Source organism: Polyergus mexicanus, unplaced genomic scaffold, assembly GCF_030449975.1.
Source record: "Polyergus mexicanus isolate NDT 795.1 unplaced genomic scaffold, iyPolMexi1.0 SCAF_4, whole genome shotgun sequence".
Lineage (NCBI taxonomy): Eukaryota > Metazoa > Arthropoda > Insecta > Hymenoptera > Formicidae > Polyergus > Polyergus mexicanus.
The window spans coordinates 4,687,951-4,708,174 of record NW_027223324.1 but is presented as its reverse complement, the minus strand read 5'-3'; the positions used below and the strand labels follow the sequence as shown (position 1 = coordinate 4,708,174).

General features: G+C 32.0%; 1 protein-coding gene across 2 annotated transcripts; it reads right to left on the bottom strand.

The window, feature by feature from the left end:
• Nucleotides 1–891: 891 nt before the first annotated feature.
• Nucleotides 892–20,224, bottom strand: LOC138932679 (ATP-binding cassette sub-family G member 4). 2 transcript variants are annotated; one of them, XM_070294749.1, is made up of 10 exons: nucleotides 19,885–20,224; nucleotides 13,158–13,626; nucleotides 9,111–9,228; nucleotides 6,599–6,794; nucleotides 6,214–6,361; nucleotides 5,315–5,554; nucleotides 4,447–4,566; nucleotides 3,734–3,997; nucleotides 2,298–2,554; nucleotides 892–1,895 (listed from the first exon to the last, which is right to left on the bottom strand). In XM_070294749.1, exons 2-10 carry the CDS (start codon nucleotides 13,378–13,380, stop codon nucleotides 1,557–1,559), a joined length of 1,905 nt encoding a protein of 634 aa, XP_070150850.1. In that variant the 5' UTR covers nucleotides 13,381–13,626; nucleotides 19,885–20,224; the 3' UTR covers nucleotides 892–1,556. The 2 variants fall into 2 exon arrangements, with proteins under 2 accessions (XP_070150850.1, XP_070150851.1); XM_070294750.1 differs by lacking the exon at nucleotides 19,885–20,224 and adding an exon at nucleotides 19,765–19,876.

The following is a 20,224-nucleotide window of genomic DNA, read 5'->3' as shown; positions in this document are numbered from 1 at the left end:
TTAGTATATCTTCATGTGTATTGATTCTAATTAAGTTTGAAGTGAAATATAAATATACCTACAGTAAGTTATCTGTCAGTTTGTTACAGTAATTGCTCAAATGCTTTTACTGGACATAAATTTTATTATATAAACTCTATAAAAAGAAATATCGTATAATGTCATATAAATAAACAAATTTTTAAAGCAAAACTGATTATTCAAAATGATTTCCACAGATATGCCTTGTATAGGTATCTTAGAGAGCTCGTATTGCTTAAAGTATAATGCAAAACACATCATTGTTTATTGCTAGCTATAAATATACATATCTTAATTAATCTTTCAAGATTAATTACGATCTTGGATAATAATACTTTATAATTATATATAATGTTTGCATAAATTATAATGTACATAAATTACATCATAGCACAGATATATATATATATATAGTTAAAGATTTAAATAACATAAATGTTAGTATTTAAATCATATTAATTGATTGAACAATGAAATTGATTCATTCAATATTGTATAAGAATTTGAATGATATATATTTAAATGTAGAAATGAGACACTTAAACATATGCAAATAATAGAATAAAGACAAAAAACTTAATGAATATATTTAACAATTTATCAGAAAGTGATCTTTTATCAAAAAAGATCACTTTCTAAAACTTGAAATAAATAAAAAAATAAACACTCTCTCCCTAGAAAAAATTTCATGATTAATATATATGTTTCCGCTTTATATTCTTTCGGAAAAAGGGTCATATTTTCATTAATAAGAAATATTATGTACAAATATATGTGTTTATATATATATATATATATATATATATATATATATATATATATATATATATATATATATATACATACATACATACATACATACATAAATGTACATATTTATTTAAAAAATGTTTACATTTATATAGATAATTTAGATAACTTAATGCATCCGTAGGTATACTACTAGAAAAATGTGAATTAAACAAATATTTCAAAATTTAGAAACTAGCACTACAATTATATTGTTTAGGACATTTTTAAAGCTTTAAATATGTCATGATATGAATCTAAATTATAATAGCAACGCTCACATATAGATACGCTGTATCGTACATGTCTGCCCTTTAATATCACTCGGGCTTATGTACATATACTTATAGACACTCAGCTTTATACAAATCTTATCATATCTTAATTCTCGGTTATATTATCGCTTCGTCTTGTTACGCGCGCGCGACCAAAGCAAAAGAATTCCGACTTGCGATATTTTAAAATAATTTTATTATAAAGCTTAAAAAGTTCTCGAAAACAAAGATTTGTAGAAAAAATTTATAGAACACGAAATGAGACAAAATCAAGCGGAAATAATAATTTTGCCTCTTTTTAACGATTCTTTCACTTACGCTTAATCGTTTCCAGTGTTAATTTTTCCAACAAAGTATCTTTTAAATATTTTATATACAATATTTCCACATTTTTTTCTCACAATTTGCAAAATAACATCACTTCTTTTATAGAAACCATATGCAATACTGTATCGATGAGATGTATTTAGCTCATCTCCTGTTAAGCTTGCACCAGAGCGCACTGGCAGTTAAAAGATGCATCAGTACACCAATACCAAGTATCAATATTAGATTGTTCACCACATTTATGTCGACGATATCCATCTCTGCGAGAAATTTGGTGGGTTTCTTGTAATGACAGTAAAATTCATCGCACTTCAAGTCCGTCCTGTCAAATCCGTATACAGTGTATAGCAGGCTTTGGAAGCCCGCACGGAAATACGATATATGGAACATCCAACGAAACGCATGCGGGGTATCTATATAACGTATGCAGAAACCGAAAATGGAAAACAGCACTGCGATTATGGGACCGGCAAAGACCGCAATCTGTAAAGAATCATCAAATTCGATACCTCTTTTTTCCTTTTATGAATATCTAAAGTTAAATAATTCTCAATGGATTCAGAGAGATGTGCACATTTGCAGAGAAATATTCAGATTCATATTATATTCACAGATTATATCTGCAAATGTGCGCGACACAAGAATTCATACTCGCATATACATTGAATTTACGGATTTATAAGATTTATACGCATCAATGGATATATACAAACGCTTGAATCTAATTTTTTTAATCTGTAAATCCACAGAGTTACTCTGGAAATTATAAATACAGAATAATTGTATAATTATATATATATATATATATATATATGTATTTATATGATATGTTACATATGTATTTTTTAGGGAAAAAAGCATCTACGTGCGTCAGAGGAAGTTTACCTTAATTGGTGTGGTAGCGCCAATAAAGAAACCCCATGCCTGCGCCGTTAGACTAGCAGCTATGCTGACTATCATGAAGAATATTATTCGATTCGTCTCTATGGGCTGACCGGTTAACCAGTAACTCACGATAAGATACGTCGCCGCGCAGGCTGCTTGAAAAGGTATTTCGATAAGCAGTATGCTGATATAATATGGTGCTAGTCGGTACCAACGGTTAAAGTGCTCCCTCGTGAGAATCTGCATCTCCAGTGGGACTGAAACAGATAAGATCGCACGTGAACATCATTTGGGACAATTTAAGTAGAAATCTGCTTATAATTTTGCGTGTCCTAATTCATATACACGTAGATTTTGTGTATTTTACGTAATCTTTCTGGAATGTTCTCCATCAATTTCACGCGACACGTGAGATTATACATGGAATTCTGTCATGAATTAATGATCAAAACACGCGTTGAATATATTTATCGGATATCAGAAGGACAATACTTCCCCAAAAAAATGAGGATTCTGGAGAACAACCTAATTTTATACAATGTACGCGCTGCGTGTGTGTGTGGAATAATGTAATGAAATGTGTACATACTCGTGCGCATTATGACTATAAAAAGATTTAAACAAAAACTAATCGTTCGCGCGAAATAATTCTCTGTATGCAAATGAAGGAAATATATAAATGGACTTCATTCATTCGTTGAAATTAAATCTACACAGAGGAGAGTCGCGGTCCGCGCGACGTGCGTTTACGATCATCAATATAAATTATCTGCGTCCGATTAGCGATAGATCTGAAAGAGGCGGAATTATTATCTAACTGTCATTAATCGCGTCATTCTCGAACAGTACAAATCCGTTTCGATTAAAATTCGCTACGACATATGCGTTGAATTATTAATTGTCTACTGTTGGTTGTCTACAAAATATGATTGTCGTAGAAGGGATATTCGCGTTTCCTTGACCCACATCTTGACGGTGTAACGACCGTACGATAGGCTCGAACGTTCACCGTATGTTACATTGATCGATGCAGCAACGGTGAAGGTAATTATCGTCGAACAACGCGGGATTTCGAAAGACAAGCAAGACTTTACGTTTGATTAGTTGTAGACTGCAATAGGAGAGATTTTCAATAGTCAGTTAAATTCATAAATCTTTAAGACCGCGTGTGCATATACGGCGTGAAATATTCAGTAGGTCAAAGAGCAAATTCGGTTCACGACATTATATGAAATTATAAAATATGTAAATCATAAATGAGGGAAAAAAGAGTGTAAAATCTGATCATTAATATTCTTCGACTCGGACTTGGTATTTCGCAAGAAAAATGTAGAAAATTAATTCTCGCTGAACAAAGGATCCAACCAGTTATACGTTGCAACTTAGCTGTAATAGAATTAAATTGATCGCTTTAGATACAATTATTAGCTACTCACAGGCCAGAGTGACGGCCATCTTTCCAGTATAAACGAGGAGTAGTAACGATCCGTACATATATACGTAATTTGCTAGAACACCGTTGGCTCGGTAGCCACTTCCCATGTATAGATATCCGAATATTATGCCGATCAACAGGTGACAGAACAATCGCGCCATCAACAACGTATAGTCTCTTTTCAAGCATAACAATTGCCTCTTATACAAAAGATAGCATTGCATTAGGAAACCGGCGGGCGGTGGTGGTTCCTTGACAGCATTTTCTAGAAATGATGGAAATAAAAGAGATTATCAGCATCGATTTCTTGGAGTAATAAATTTTTTTCATACGCGCACACGTTCAAAGATATCGAAATAAATTTTAAAAAGGCACAAAGAATTTTATAATATATAATATATACACATATATCGTATATTAATTTGCATAAATTCTTCGGCGCGCAAATTTTAGATATAAAAAAGCTTACGAAGACGCACGCGAATATAATTATTGTAACGTAATCGATTTATAAACTGTTGAATACATCTTTTAATATTCAGTCATTTAGAAATGAATATTATAACGTTTTATAAGCGAATAATCAAATAAATTAAAGAACATTTATATGCGTGTATGCAATGGATTCTAGGAATGACTGGAGGCTTTATCAATTTATTAATAGCCGCGTATTCGAATAGGCTCTTTTATGAAGGAGATAAAATGAGAGCTTACTTTCTTCAGACAGCAGCTCCGTGGTAAGAGCGACCGACTTCTGGTTGATCTGTATCGTTTCCGCTGCCCCTACCAGCTTATCGAGCGAAATACCATATTCGCCGACCGCTACCTCGAGGACTGAAACGAATTCAAAATTCAAACGGTCGATTTTTGAGTCGTTGTTTCTTAGAAGTGATGAATATATAGACTATTATATATGCTTGTCGAATGCTAATCGCAATTTCAATATATCCGATACGCGTATCGATTACATTTATAATCGACCTACAGTGGCGTGGAAAAGTTTCCGGCCAGTGACATTTTATAAATACATATAACAATTATAACTATAAATACTTTCACGAACATAAACAATATTCTTTCACTATATTATTTTGTTTCCTATATGTTATACTCGCACTTGATAATTGGTTAAAAAGTCATTGGGTTTTTTAAAATAAATTAGAGTGCGAAACTGCCACTGGCCGGAATCTTTTGCACACCACTGTATTCGCGTATAATGTGAATAACATAAAAATTATTCTCTTTCAATATGTCAAATAAAGAGTTTATCGCGATAGTAGAGCGAATCCACGATTGGGCTTCATATAAGAATGAAGTAATACATTTTAAACAATCGTTATATTTCTCATTGAAAACGCCGGAAACGTTCAATTTCTTCCGCAAATTTATATTAAATTTTTTAAACAATATTACAATATGCTTATGATGAATCACTTCTAAAATCGCGTGCAATTTTTGATAAAGTCTGTTTTATAGATACGCATTTAAAGCGAACCGCGCAAGAGAAAGATACCTTGTTTCAGTTTTGCTCGTTGCTTCTCGCGCGCAATCAGTCGGTTGATTATTAGACAAGGCTATTTACCGAAATCCGCTGGATTGTGATAAGGTGGACAATTGGCGCCAATGGAAGCCAGGTGCGATAATAAAGAATTAACCGGGCCTCTATATATACAGTAACCACCGGCTACGACGTACAGGGAATCGAACATCTCGAGGATCAAGGCGCTCGGTTGATGAATCGTACAGATTACTGTACGCCTCTCCAATCTCGCCAATCGTTTCATAAGAGCGACGCATTGGCTGCACGAAGCGGCATCCAGACCTGAAAGAATGTTTTTGTCGAATGTTTAATAATTTGACAATCGTCTATGCATTTTTTTCTTTCAAAAGAAATTTAACTCACAACGATAAAGAGTAGGAGATCTTGGAGTAATGCAATCTCGACAAATTCGTGCATACGCGATATTATTAAGCAAACGCGACGTAATTGAAGCTGGAAACGCGGAATGAGGTAATCGGAAACACACATCGCAAATTGCGAGACAAGTAGTTGCGAAGCACTCTAGGACTTGGCTGTCACGGAACGACGTAATTATGCGTACGACCTATCTGTATTATACATTTTGATGCAAATGAGTATATTGCAGTCATTGCGAAATATTAAATTGTCATGTGTGCACATTGTAGATAATTAATATTAAGCCGCATTCTTTCTTGATGTATCTTTAATTGCGATTGATACTTGATGAACATTGGATTATAATCGATGTCTATTAACTGTTAAACATAATTTCGAAAGACCGAATCTCTTTTACTATTTCACTTGTCTCTTCTAGGACTTGATCTCTTATCCTCTCTACTCATATCTCTCTCTCTCTCTCTCTGCTTTTTGTAATTATATTTATTTAAGATGTTACAACACAGTAAAGTCGTAAAATCGTCAAGAATTAGTTGTCTTCGTGTTAAAGTTTTACTGCTCACCGGTCGTTGGTTCGTCGAGGAATAATACTGAAGGGTTAGTCAAGAGCTCCAAGGCAATATCGAGTCGCTTCTTTTGTCCTCCCGACAATTTCCCGCATAGCGTGTCGTAGCAATGGGTCAATCCCAGCATCTCTAGCAACTCCAAAACCTATACATAAGCAAAAAATAAAGTTGAGGCTTCTAGACGGGGAACAACAAACAATGCTTAATTCATAAAAATGTAACGTATGCGGAAAACGCGTTTTCTATCAAACCTGTTATAGATTTTCCATAATCCAACAAGCGCATGAGATTTTTTTTTTTTTTTTTTTTACCGGAGGGGAAAAAATTTGTGATGCATAGCACAATATGTATCTCTCATTAAAGCAAGTTGTATATCACAAACCTGAGTGTGTTTATAGGCGGAACTGATTGTGCATCCGAGCTTCAGATGGGCGGTCACAGTCATGGCTTCTCCTACGGTAATCCACGTACGTTGAATAGAATCTTGCTGTATGTAGCACGACATCCTCTTCCATCGCTCGCTGTACGGTAGGCGAACCTTGCCATTAACCAGAATCTCTCCCCTCACACCCTTTACTCTGCGCATTGAATTATTACAGAAATAATTATACCGCTCTAACGAAGGATATTGAAGAATACGGAAGATACAAAGAGATATTTATGTATATATCGGAAAAAAATGTAAATATATTCTACGCAACGGCTCGCCTTTTATACGTACGGTGATAATGAATTCGCACGAAGCTAATCAATTACATAAGTTACTACGTATCTGTCAGCGTAATCAAATTACACGCGAAGAAAGAATTTTTTTACTTATGGTGGTACTATGGCAAGTGCCAATGACATTGGCCGATTTTTCAATTATCGATCTATCATTTCCTATATTTTGACGTGTGTAATTTTATATATAAATCCGTTATCCGTCATTTGTTTTTATGTTCAAGGTACGAGTCAAGAACATCACACCGACTATCGCCGTTTGGAGGCTACTCGTTTTTATCTCCATAAGCTGGGAGATTTATTTTTATCATTATAATATGTTTATGAATTACACTGATATATGCTGAAGGTGATCCTAAAATGAATCGAAACGTTAATGTACCGTTATTTTAATTTATTCTTATATTGAACAGATCAATTTCGATATATTGTACATTCGCATCTGGCTCTTATTTGCTTTTTACATTTGTGTATTTATATCATATATTTCAGAGCCATTTCCACGCAATTAGTTTCGTTGAAATTTTAATCATCTTTGATTTAATTATATACATAAGTTTCTCGCGTGATTTTGATTTGAATTTGAATTTAATTGTTAATGTAATAATACAAAGGGCAAAGAATTTAGAAATAGGAATGCAAGGATTAATAAATACATATATAAGCTTCTCGCGTATGATAATATTAAAATGATGAATATTTCATGTAGTATAGTGTAGTTAACTAGAAAAAAAAAACATCTCTCTTTTTTATTATATATAATACGTTGAGAAGTAAATATGATATATTATCATATATTAATGCAGAATGCGCGAATAAGTATATGCAAAAACATAAGTAATACTCGCAAAAACTTACAAAACAAACAATAACCTCTCGCGCCGATTAAATCAATCTCTTCCGTACATATTTATCATTATTTATGATGGATGCGGGTGAGATGCAAAAGATTATTAATCATCGGCAATCTAAACATTTATTTCCTTATGATTGTGTAATTGTAACCTTGAGTGTCAATGTCTATAAGACACTAACTAAGACTCTTTAAATCAACTGAATTCCATTCAGTGAGAGAGATAATATATTCGCTATGATAGTTACATAAAATACTATTAAAAAGGTTGTTATATAAAAAATATTCACTGTGCATTCAGGCGCAAAGCTTTAAAATTGTAAAATTTAGCAGGTACCACACTATATACGATTAGGAAACGATTATGAAATCAATATGTGTGCTACGTGAGATATCAATAATAATATAAAAAAAAAACTTACATATTGACATATAAAAAATATAAAAAAATTACTGCGCTCGAACACAATATCGAATAGGGAAGAGATTTATAATCCAAAGTGAATTTATCACACAGGTCTAAGGATGAAAGACAAGTATATCGCTAATTAACGAGGTTAATTAATATCGCGATTAATCATTTCGCGATACATACGAATTTATTTCCGCGAGATACATCTCATCTATGAAGCGCGAATGCTCCTGCGATGAAAAATCCAATATTTCTCGCGAGCTATTCAGAAAATTCGCAAAAAATCGTGATAGAGATATCACATTTAACGCGATTGCAACGTAATATGCGGGACACGAAGATCGATCGTTGGAAAAATCGCAGTTTCACGTGGAACCTAATCATCGATCTTCGTACTCATTCACTCTTAAATCTCGACGTAATTAAACTTCGACGAAGTGTGACAGACTCTTGTGACACTCGACGAGCTCTCTTGTAAGGATCGCTCCTTAGCGCAGAAAAAAATGATGATAAATTGTTATTGTGACTATAGAAATCTATTTATATCAGCAAAACAGTTTTTTAAGTGTAATTAGTTTGATTCTGATGCCCGATCGGTGACAGCAAAGAGTCATCATCAAAAATGAAAAAAAAAAGAGCTTTGGAAGTTCAATATTATATATATATACATGTTGTCTAGACTCAATTCCTGTTCTTCCCGTTTCGTTGAAAATAGTTTTATTATCGCGTATATGTCACACATTATGACATTTAAATCTGAACTTCAATCGACGAGAGCTGTAAACGTGAAGATACGGATGCGCGTAAGCGATAAAGTACTCGTGCGCGTATATAAAGAGAGATAAGGTCTCTAAACTTCTCGTGTATATGTGTCGAGGATGATATTTATTCTCATCAAATACTTACGTGAAACCGGCGAGAACGTTGAGTAACGTCGACTTTCCGGCTCCGGATGGCCCCATGATACCCACTAATTCGCCGGCCTTAAATTCACCGCTGACGCCGTGCAGAATTTCTTTCTCGTCTACAACAAGACACAATTACGAATGCAATTACGCTCGATTGCATCATGAGGATTTCACGCGATGATTCATATCTTCAATTGCTCAACTGCAACACGAGGCGGTAATTTTTTAAGCTTACTGTTTGACCTGAGTAGTGAAGCAAAAATTTAAAAAAAAAAAAAAAAATGCATGAGCATCGAAACGTAACAACGAGCCTTGGATTTATCGTGTCACACGTTGCATTGACGTTCGCTCTTTTTGATTTCATACAGACATAGTCGTTTCAAGAATATCCAAGGGAGTCATTAACTCTATAAACGACGTAATATTGCTTTTCTCACGTAAAGTTACGATACGTGTGATACGAAGCGAGTAGATATGAGTGTAGTAAAATCAAGATTATCTTTATTATTAAGATCAAGATTATATGAATATTACGTTAAGAGTCCATGTGTGTGTACGTGTATGTGTGTATGAAAGCGCAGTATTTTATTCCTAGCAGCTAAAAATATAGTAGTTCGAGAAGCGATTCAATTTTTCCAATATAAATCTATACACGCGGTTTTCATGATATTTTAAAATTAAAAATCAACACTCATTGCGTGCATAGATTATACAATAATTGATCGATTAAGGTTTCATGCTTATGAAATATCAAAATTTGCATAGGTGATAAAGAGCCGTTGTTATTCCCAGTTTAATACATATATGCATATTTACCGGTAATATATCTTGAGTAATATAATGCATCACAAATATCAATATTAATGCAAGCATTAATCTTTAATATTATTCAACAAAAAACAATTCTCTCAGTATCATTAGTAAGGATTTTATCGAGATACACATAAGACATACCATGTGCGCTGTGCGCCTTTATATCTCGAAAGTAAATATATAGCTAACAAAAATTATTTTGTCATCTTTCCTTTTCTCAGGTTCATTCTTCTTTATCCCTTCCTCGCGATAATATTTCAAAATATTTGTGCGTATCTTATATTTCATAAAATAAATCACAAATTAAATAAGAATCAAACTAAGCAATCTCAAGACTGAGAGATACTGTAATCTCTTATTTGTTCTTCGATAAGAGACGAACGATGGGAAGCGAACAATAGGAAAAATCCGCGCGAAAACGGATAACATTTCTAGAACACGGTCCGATTATTTCTTTCAACCTTGCGCACGCTTCATTCAAACCCTTGAACTAGTTTCGCGATAAACTGATAACAGAAGGAGCTTGCTCTTAATAAAGTTCGCAGCGCTTCAGCGCGATGCTCGGCCACGTAAGTACGGGATGACGTGTATTAGCAGACGTGTATAACGAATGTCATTTTCTTTGTGCTATAGCTATATATATATATACACAGTTGTCATCGAACATATCGAAGTCGTGTTTTTCCTCGACCGGCATTTTACGTAACGCATAATAGCATAAAGAGTTATGATATCACACTGATATCAAACGCGAACAAAGCTTTCTCTTTTTTTCTTTCTTTCAATTAAAAAAGAAATAAAAAAAAATAATTTTACAATATATATATATAATATATATATATATATTTTTTTTTTTTTTTCGGGAAAATTACTCAAAGTTGCCGTAAATCTAATCGTTTCATCCTGTGCTTCTGTCATTATGCGGACAACAAAAGTGATGACGAGAGTTTGAAATACGTGCTCGAGGAAAAATGGAAGGAAATTTATTCGACCCTCTTTCCTGTTCTTATTCTCTACTATTTAACAATAAGAGAGATATCTTATATCTTGCGTGACTAATCTTCACTTTCGTTCGCTTTGTATCTTGAATTATTCGCTTATAAATAATGCAGGTTGTCTCACGATGCATATCAATAATAAAAGCTATAAAAACTTCTAATGCTTGCACGAGACTCATCGTATTAATCGCGCACTTGTAGAAACAAATATCCTCATTCAAATTTATGAAAGTTCACGCTTTCGTTCCGCTTTATTCATAAAAGTTAATACACTGGATAGATATAATTTTCATAAATCTTGACGAAAATAATAGATGAAAAAAAAAAATGATTGAAGAAGCAACATAATAGATTTTGATAAAAATGAATCTTCTCTCGAGCAAATATACTATTTAATAATATTAATAAGCCGACAAATTTTTATAGAATTGACTCCACAGTTCATCGAAGACTCCGTATAGTACATATTCTATACAGTATTGTCTATGACGCACGCTTCTTCCTTTCTTGAATCATGATTAATGATTGAATTTTTATAGCGGATGTGGTATCATCACTCTTGACTTATAGCCGATCTAATAGTACTATTGGATACTTATGAACTAATAGTTGCTTCATTAGCTTTTTTTGCACTTACCGATTGATTTTATTGTATTTACGAGCTTCGAAAACATTTGTATGTTTAATAAACACTAACTAAAGGAATATATAATAGAATATATAATATAATAATAGGATGCGATAATAAAGACATTGTAAAAATGTTTTATCAATAGAAAATAATAGCGCTTCGCAGCATGGTGAATTGAGGTATCATTAACAGTAGCGCACGCAATAGGTCACCAAACAGATCACAGTAATATATATATTTTTTTTTACGTAAATATGTAATTAATTATTGCATCTCTCCTGTGTAGAAATGAAATGTAGTAAGGAAGATATATTAAATGTGAATTCAAATCGTTATTGATCTATTGGCTGACAAATAGCTGTCATGCAGATCTCCGCGAGCAATCGCATTATGGAAATATGTATTTGAATAATAAAATGTGATTATCATTATCTCTCCATCAAATGGATTTGTAAACAATATTAAGAGAAAAATGGCAGTTACGTCATTCTATAAACTAATTTTTGTAGTTAGTTTACTATCTAATACCTTAAGTAACAATCATTTATTTGCATATATTATTCGAAATTTCGAAGAAAATCTTTTTACATTGTTATTGAGTTATGTAAAAATCTCTCTCTATTTGCTAAATATTTTTTTTTTAAATCTCCTAATTTGTTAAAAATGATGACCATCGTTAAATAGTATTACTCGTGTATTTGACCGACGTTTTAATGTGGCATATCTCGATATTATAAAGAGGATCGCTATTAATCCACGATTTCACTATTTAACTTTTGTAAGTTATATTTTCAAAACGCGTAGCGAGAGACACTTTCTCCGTTTAAAACTTTCTTCCTTTGCCGTATAACGTGTGGCGTGTGTTACAAATACTTTCTCCTAAAGTCTCTCACTTTAGTCCTACAATACTGTCGTACCTTATTAAAGCGATTTTAAATTATTTTTTTCTCATAGTAATTTTTACAACGTTTAAGGCTGCAAATATAATTTGCCTGTTTTCATCTGCGTGCAACTATCATGAATTTAAAAAGATCTCTCTTATAAGTCGATTGTGTTGTGTCTCTGATTGTATTGAGAAATAATACTTTACGTATTGCAATATAATGAAAAAATGTATTTCTAAGTCTCTAATGCACACATTTTATTTTAATATTGATTTCTTCTTCCAAAATTTTTTTAAAAATGTGAGAATAAGAATTATATTCAGAAAATATATTTCTAATGATTGTATATTGATATTAACACAAAATGCAAATGTAAGTTTTTACTTTACAGCACGTCGATAACCTAAGGATCAAATGATAATGACAAAAAAAGTGTGTGTGTGTGTGTAATAGAAAAATAATCAGAAATTAGAAAAAAATGACACGTTGATATTATTCTCTCTTTAAAATGTATCAGAAGACATATACATCTCAGTTATTACGATACGTATTAATGTATATAATACGTTATAAAAATTAATAATATAAAGAAAAAGATTATCATGCAAACGTCAATCATTAATCGTAAACATTAGCTTGGCTTAGTAACAGCTAATGAGTTATACATTCTGTATTATATATGCGTTATTACATTATTGTCATTGTTCCTCAATACTTACTGGCTGAGAATCTACGTAGATTCCATTCCTTGACGCGATAACATATATCGCGAAATGACAAGTCGAACTGAGGCCTTTTTGGGAAGCAGCGTTTCTCCCGTTCCAGGAAATAATTGTTGTTACCGATAATTGCAGGATCCCGTACGTCATCTTGACTGATGCGGTCAAATTGGCAGCAGCTCAGGGACGATCGCGAGGGCGAACAATGCGTCGATGAGGTCATCACGGAATGCGAAAATGTGCGATGAATTCGAATTGCTTCAGTTCCGCTGCTCAATTGAGCGTGTGCGAAAAGAAAAAGAACCACGTCACAACAATCTCAAAATATCATTCGGCTCGCTTTAAACGCGTAAGAGCATCTCGGATTCGCTTCACTTTCTCAATCCTCTCGTTTTATCGTCGTTGCGAGAAAATTTGTTGTATTCGTTCGCCTGTTTACTCCTGTTCGCGCATAATTTGTCAGTTCAATCTGAAATCATAAACAGACGTATGCGTGTGTCAGAAAAATATTTATATAATCATGATTTAATTATGAAAAATAGAAATATAAGCTTATCATCTGGTCGCTTAATTGATAATGATATGCACAGAGATGAAATCGAATAAACAGATATATATATATATATAAATGTATATATACATACATATATGTATACGTGAATAAAAAAAAAAAAAATGTATCGCGTCAAAAATTATAAGTGAATATTTTGTTAAAATGTTATGCGTATCTAAAAAAAAAAAATTATATAATGATCACGGCAAAATCCGATGCGAGGTTATCAAAGAACACGAGCTGAGCGCGAAACTATTGCGTCTCATATAAAATTTTGCTCGATCTACATAATTGGATGAACCTGCTCTCGTTAATTACTATGCCTAACACATATGAGAAATACAATATTAATAATTGAAAATATTTACATTTTAAAAATATATACAATATATACGTGTTGTGTATAATAGATATAGGTTCTCTTACATTTATATATAATTTCCCTTTCTTTGTTTAAGAAAAGGGAACTTTTCTTTCGCATGTAAGTGTGAAAGACATAAAAATGAAATTTTTTCAATTCTGTTATGGCTTTTTTTTTTTTTCAATCTAAAAATTACACGCCCAACTTATATCGCGAACGACGTCGTCACATTACGATATTGTACGACACTCGAAGTTACATGCTGATAAATTGATCGTAAAATATTAAAAGTTTTTGTTGCGCTAGCGATCGAATGTAATCGGAGCAGGTCGGTCGAATACAAAGTCGACGGGTAAAGGCCTTATCATACGGAAAACTGGCTCGTTCAAATCAAACTATTAGTCGGATTCTCAATTTTATTGCATAAACGGCACGAGAGAAATCTGCGACGCGAACGCGTGCCTGTCGAAATGTACACAAGGAAAAAGGTATCGAATTATTCGTGTTTTATGTATATACGGACCACATATTTATCCCCATTTATCAAACTTTTGGATAGTTCGATTTTTTTGTATGTTCTCGATCAAAGTCAAATTATTTTAATTTATCCTTGACAGTCACGAAAATACAATCGTATCTTTCTCTCTCTCTCTTTTTATAAAAACTGCACAAATTTATTCACTTGCTTGTGACGATTAAATCATCACTCATTAGGTTTCATTATTAGACCAGCCATGTATAAAAAAAATTGACACATTTGTGACAAAGCAGCATATATAATTGATATTCCCATTAAATTTTTTGCAATTACGATATTATATTCTTTTATGCGGTAAACTTTATGCGATTTTACGAGCGCAAAAGGAAATTAACATATTCATCGTAAAAGAAATTATCAAGATCGTTGATAATCGATAAATTAAAAAAATAATGCAGTATAAAAATGACTATTAGCATATACATAATATCACTTACATTTAATATGTAATTATTGCATATAATCTATACCGAAGGTCCTAAAAATTCATGCAAATTATACTAATTTTAGCTCGATTAAATGCAAAGTCTTATAGAAAATTTAAATGTAAATGTATCTCATCAAATAATTATGCAGTCTGATACGATCTAATACCCATATTTGCATGCGGAAAACACAATTATCTTCTTATTCATAGATTAAACGTTTTAATACTGCGTTCTCTTTTAATTTATCATTATTGTAAGATACACATATATAAATTTCTATGTGTTCCATCATCGACAATTTACGTAAAAACGGAAGAAAATTTATCGCATAATCGGATAAAATCTGTCGTAAAGTTTATAGTATAAGAAATAGAGATCGAGCTTGAAAACAAAGAAAAAAGAAGAAAATTATTTTGACGCGACGATAATTCGCATTCTCTCGATATTACTTTACGTCACAACGATAACGTTAACAACATTAGCTTTGAATTGTCATTCAGATATCGCGGAATTGACTTTGAAAGTTCCGAGAGTCGGAGATGATTCACGGTACATAAAGGATCTCAGATTACATATTATGCTAATGGCGAAAACCTGATGCAGAACGGCGGTTCATTCACCATCCAGAAATTTGTTTTCGCGATCATTAGCACTAATAAATCGCAAATAAAATATTTCGAATTAATGTCACATAGCAAATTTTATGAGAAGTTAGTTATTATAAAATTAACCAGACAGGTAGCATTTAGAGTCTAGTATTTCCAACATTCCTTGTGCAAATTTGTTTTTCTTTTTTTTTTTAATCGAGGAATATTCATTTATTTATATAAAGAGAGGAACTGTCTGAAATATAAAATTCAATTTAGTCATATAATTTGTAATTAGAGAAAAAGCCTTGTGAGAAGCCAGTTTTTCTTTCTAATAAAAAAATGTTTTTATTATATAGAAAATTCTTATAAAATTATTCTTATAAAAAAACGTTATTTTTTGCAATATGATAAAAAAAAAACTAAAATTCTTATATTTTTTTATTTATCTTTTTTCGAAAGTGATTTCAACGAATTAATGATTTTTGTGGAATTGCAAATTACATCAAACACGATACGGATAATTTTCAGTTAGATGCATAACAAAAATTTTTATTATGCATCTAATTAAAAATTATCCAAATTATGTCGCGTTTAGTATCATTTTAATCGTAAAAATTCATTAATTCATTACAATTACTTTTGGAAAAAATAAATTAAAAATGTAAAAACTCCAGTTTTTTTTTTAATTATATTCAGATAGTAACTAAAGTATATTTAAAAAAATTGTGAATTATGTTTTTGTATATATAATAAAAACAAATCATTCAAGTTCAATTTTGATTTGTTTTTCGAGAATTTACTTAATGAAAAATATAATTATATAATACGATAAAAGAATGCGATCGGTATTTAAAATAATAGTAGTTAGTTCAAATCTATCATCTAAAAAATCAAAAATAATAAAAAATCACACAATTTGCAATAATCAAAATATAAAGACGCTAAATGTTAAAAAAAAAAATTTTTGAAAAAAAATAAAGCTTGTTTTTTTTATAAAAACTCGTATTTCACTTAAAAAAAAAAAACTTGTTTTTTCCATTTATATCTTTATTCGCAATTCTGAAACAAGCTAAACTCTTACGTAAAGTTCGTTCTTTTCTATTTAGTATGTATGATTCAGCAATTCCCATACAATTATTCTGTATATTTCAAGGTAATGAGTGCGTATCAACAGACAGATATCTCGCGTAACGTAACGTTTTTTATGATTAATCTGAATTAAATTATATATTTATAAACTATATATCCATAAACTTCACACTTTCTTCATATAAGAACGCATATCTGACATCTATTGTGGATAAAATCACATTTTTATATCGATACCAATGCATAATAGATTATAAATACCTTGATTATAAATAACGTAATGTATTTGAAATAAAAATAAATATATCAATCTCCTTCAAGATCGAATTATTATTCTTTCATCTTATTTTTTTCTTTTTATTAATTATGCATCATCGAGATAATGAAATATTAGAAGAGGCGGAGGGGGAGGGGGGAGCGGTTTAACGCAATTATATGTATTACGACTCTACGACTTTGACCGTTTAATCGACAGCGAAAGAACTTGCAGAATATCGTAAATGTTTCCAAACTGTAAGAAAGTAAAAATCAGTTTCTCCGTTTATTGATTAGACGAAATCGATTACGTGAAACCTACACAACCTACCGCAACTATGTTTCTTTTATTGCCTTTTCTTGCGAATGATTTTTCTCTATATTTCTTACAATTTTTATCAGTCTCAAGAAACCGGCTATTAATATCGCATTAATATTGCAACTCGAGACACGCCCAAAATGAAGTATGTATTTACAATCATCATGCAATCATCAGCAAAAGATTGAATCATCCTCGCAGCAAATGATAATTTAATCTTTTCCACATCCGCCATCAGCGAAAATCGCACATTTTGCTTAAGTAAACTATAAATAATTAATAATTGTATTATAATTATAATATAATTATTAATTATATTATATTAATAATTATATTCGTGAACTTTTCTCGTAATTTAATTGAAAAGTCATAAGGCGTTGAGATAAATATCTTAATCTTAACTCTCTAATCTCCAATGTATCGAGAGAATAATATGTTTAAAAAAAAAAAAAAAAAAAATTTAAGTTTTAAGTTTTAAGTTTCAAGCTTTAATTTAATTTTAATTTTAATTTTAATTTTAATTCTAATTCTAATTTTAATTTTAATTTTGATTTTGATTTTGATTTTGATTTTAATTTAATTTAATTATAATTTCAAGGTTGAGTTTTGATTTGAGGATTTTAAATATGTTAAATTTTAAGAAATTTTAAGAATTTTTGACCATTAATTTATCTTTTGTGAAAACACAAAAGAAACACACGACACAACACAATACACAAACAAACAAAGACAGAATAACAAATGTAAAAACTGGAAGACATCCAAAGTCGCAAGGCACGGATTAATAAAAATATAAAAAAAAATATATATATATATATATTCAAAAAATTAATAATATATATTGATATATATTTTTGCTTTTTTATATCTCATATTATTAATATAAATATTTTATTAAATACTCAAAGAGAGAGTGCGACCGTGAAAAAAGGAAATAGAAATATTCTTCGCATATATGTATATATATATATATATATATATATATATATATATATATATATATATATACTTCATAAAACATTCTCCTTCTCTCTTATCATCGTAGCGATAACTGTAAAGGACACTAGATGTAATTAAACGGACGGACAATATAAATACGTCTCTGTTTTACATTGTTTACATTGATGGAAATTTTTACAGAAAAATTGCGCGGTCTTAAAAAAAAAAAAAAACGGTTACTTAATCTTTTTAATTTCGGAAATAAAACGTGAGGAAATCGAGAAAGTAAATAAAAGGGAGAGAGAGAGAGAGAGAGAGATTGCCATGAGTGTTGTGTGTATGTGTGTGTTTAGAAAGAGATGAGAATAAGCAAAGATCGTCCCACTTTCACAATAAGAGCTCTCGACATGATTTTTCACATGTATTCAATTCCAAAAAACTACAATTTTTTTTTTTTTCCAGAAATCGCTATCACAAACTGCTATCAATTCTTACGATTGTCGCGGTGACCGAATTTCTCTCACTTTCTACAGGAATACATCTTTCATACTTCTTTCAATGTCACATTACTTTTCTTCTTTCTTCTCAATACAACGAACATGTGAAAATACATACATATATGTTTCGCGCGTAAAACACCTCTTCCTTATACCTATTTTCAAACAAATTTCATCATTTCATGTACAAAGCAAATGTCGAATAGCATTCAAACTCATTGGCTTGCAAATTAATTAAGTTAATTTGGACATCGAAAGGCGGAAGTTTTTTTTTTGTTTTTTTTTTTTTTTTAAGGGAACCGGTTTATATCGATGCACAATTTAATGTCAAACGTCTAGATACTTCGATATCAACCTCGTACACACACACACACACACAAACACACATATATATATACACAAAATATACAGTAAAATTATATATTTGCGTCAATTTCGATTTCATTGGCCATACTCTCTTCCCATTAATAGATATAATTATAAATAGATAGCGCGTATGTTATATGTATAATCCTATGACTCAACGTCGTAAAAGTAATAAGCTACGATTCACCACATTGTAATTTCACTAGAAATTACATTGCGGTCAGACACTCTAACGGTATCTGGCAAGCAGCTAGATACGAGCAAGTTCAAGGGCTTCGAACTCTATTCCTACAGTTTCAAATTCGCAAATTTCGTTCCTTTATCCGAGCCCTGCCATATCCTGATTAATATTATCTCTGCGCGTGTAGAACATTTCACGTCATCTCAAAATTAGTTCCGTCGTTTCGTGGATGAATATGTATATGTATCGCGCGTATTACGGTAGATTTGAAAAATCATTTCCGGCGCGCAAACTGAAACGCAATGACATCCGCGGAATCGTAGTCCCACATAGAGTGTAGAGCAAGGTAGTGCGATTTAACGATAACGCGCACAAAGAAAATAAAGGGGAGGAAAATAATGACAGTTAAATCCCGCCATAAGAATACGACGGTACTCGGTTTAGGAAAGCGAAAAGGAAAAGCGTCGCGCAAGTCGTAAGAATATGTATACCGATAATTCCTTCGAGATCGTAAACGACGTGTCGCAAATGACGTGCACGAAGACCTAGCCGTTGCTCCGACGAGGCCAGGCGATCGATGTGACAGAGTCGGAGAAAATAGATGTACGTACTGATTGTATGGTGCACGCGGTGCTCTGCGGGATCTAATCGATAATACCAGGCATCGGGGGTCGGTGTTCCGTTATGGCTCGCGGGGAAACGCAACTGTCATAGCCGAGAGCGCGTCGATGACTGACGAACGGCTGGCGAACGACGTTCCGCGGCTCCGCGAACCCTGCCGGCCGGTGGTGGATTTGTGGCTCGCTCCGCGAGAGCGGGCCGATTCCCTCGAACATTGAGCGATTAACTCCCTTATCTTAATCCTTAATAGTTTCTCTCTTTTCTGAAGAAAAAATGTAAATGCATAATAACTGCTTTATAGTATAATCGATTGATTCTTTAAACGTGTCG

Excerpts from the sequence above, each read along its gene's own strand:
- LOC138932679 (XM_070294749.1), bottom strand. The coding sequence starts at position 13,380 with ATGACCTCATCGACGCATTGTTCGCCCTCGCGATCGTCCCTGAGCTGC. Across the intron at positions 6,362-6,598 it reads CCGCCTATAAACACACTCAG|GTTTTGGAGTTGCTAGAGAT; the intron begins GTTTGTGATATA and ends GCTTATGTATAG. Across the intron at positions 5,555-6,213 it reads CCTCGACGAACCAACGACCG|GTCTGGATGCCGCTTCGTGC; the intron begins GTGAGCAGTAAA and ends ACATTCTTTCAG.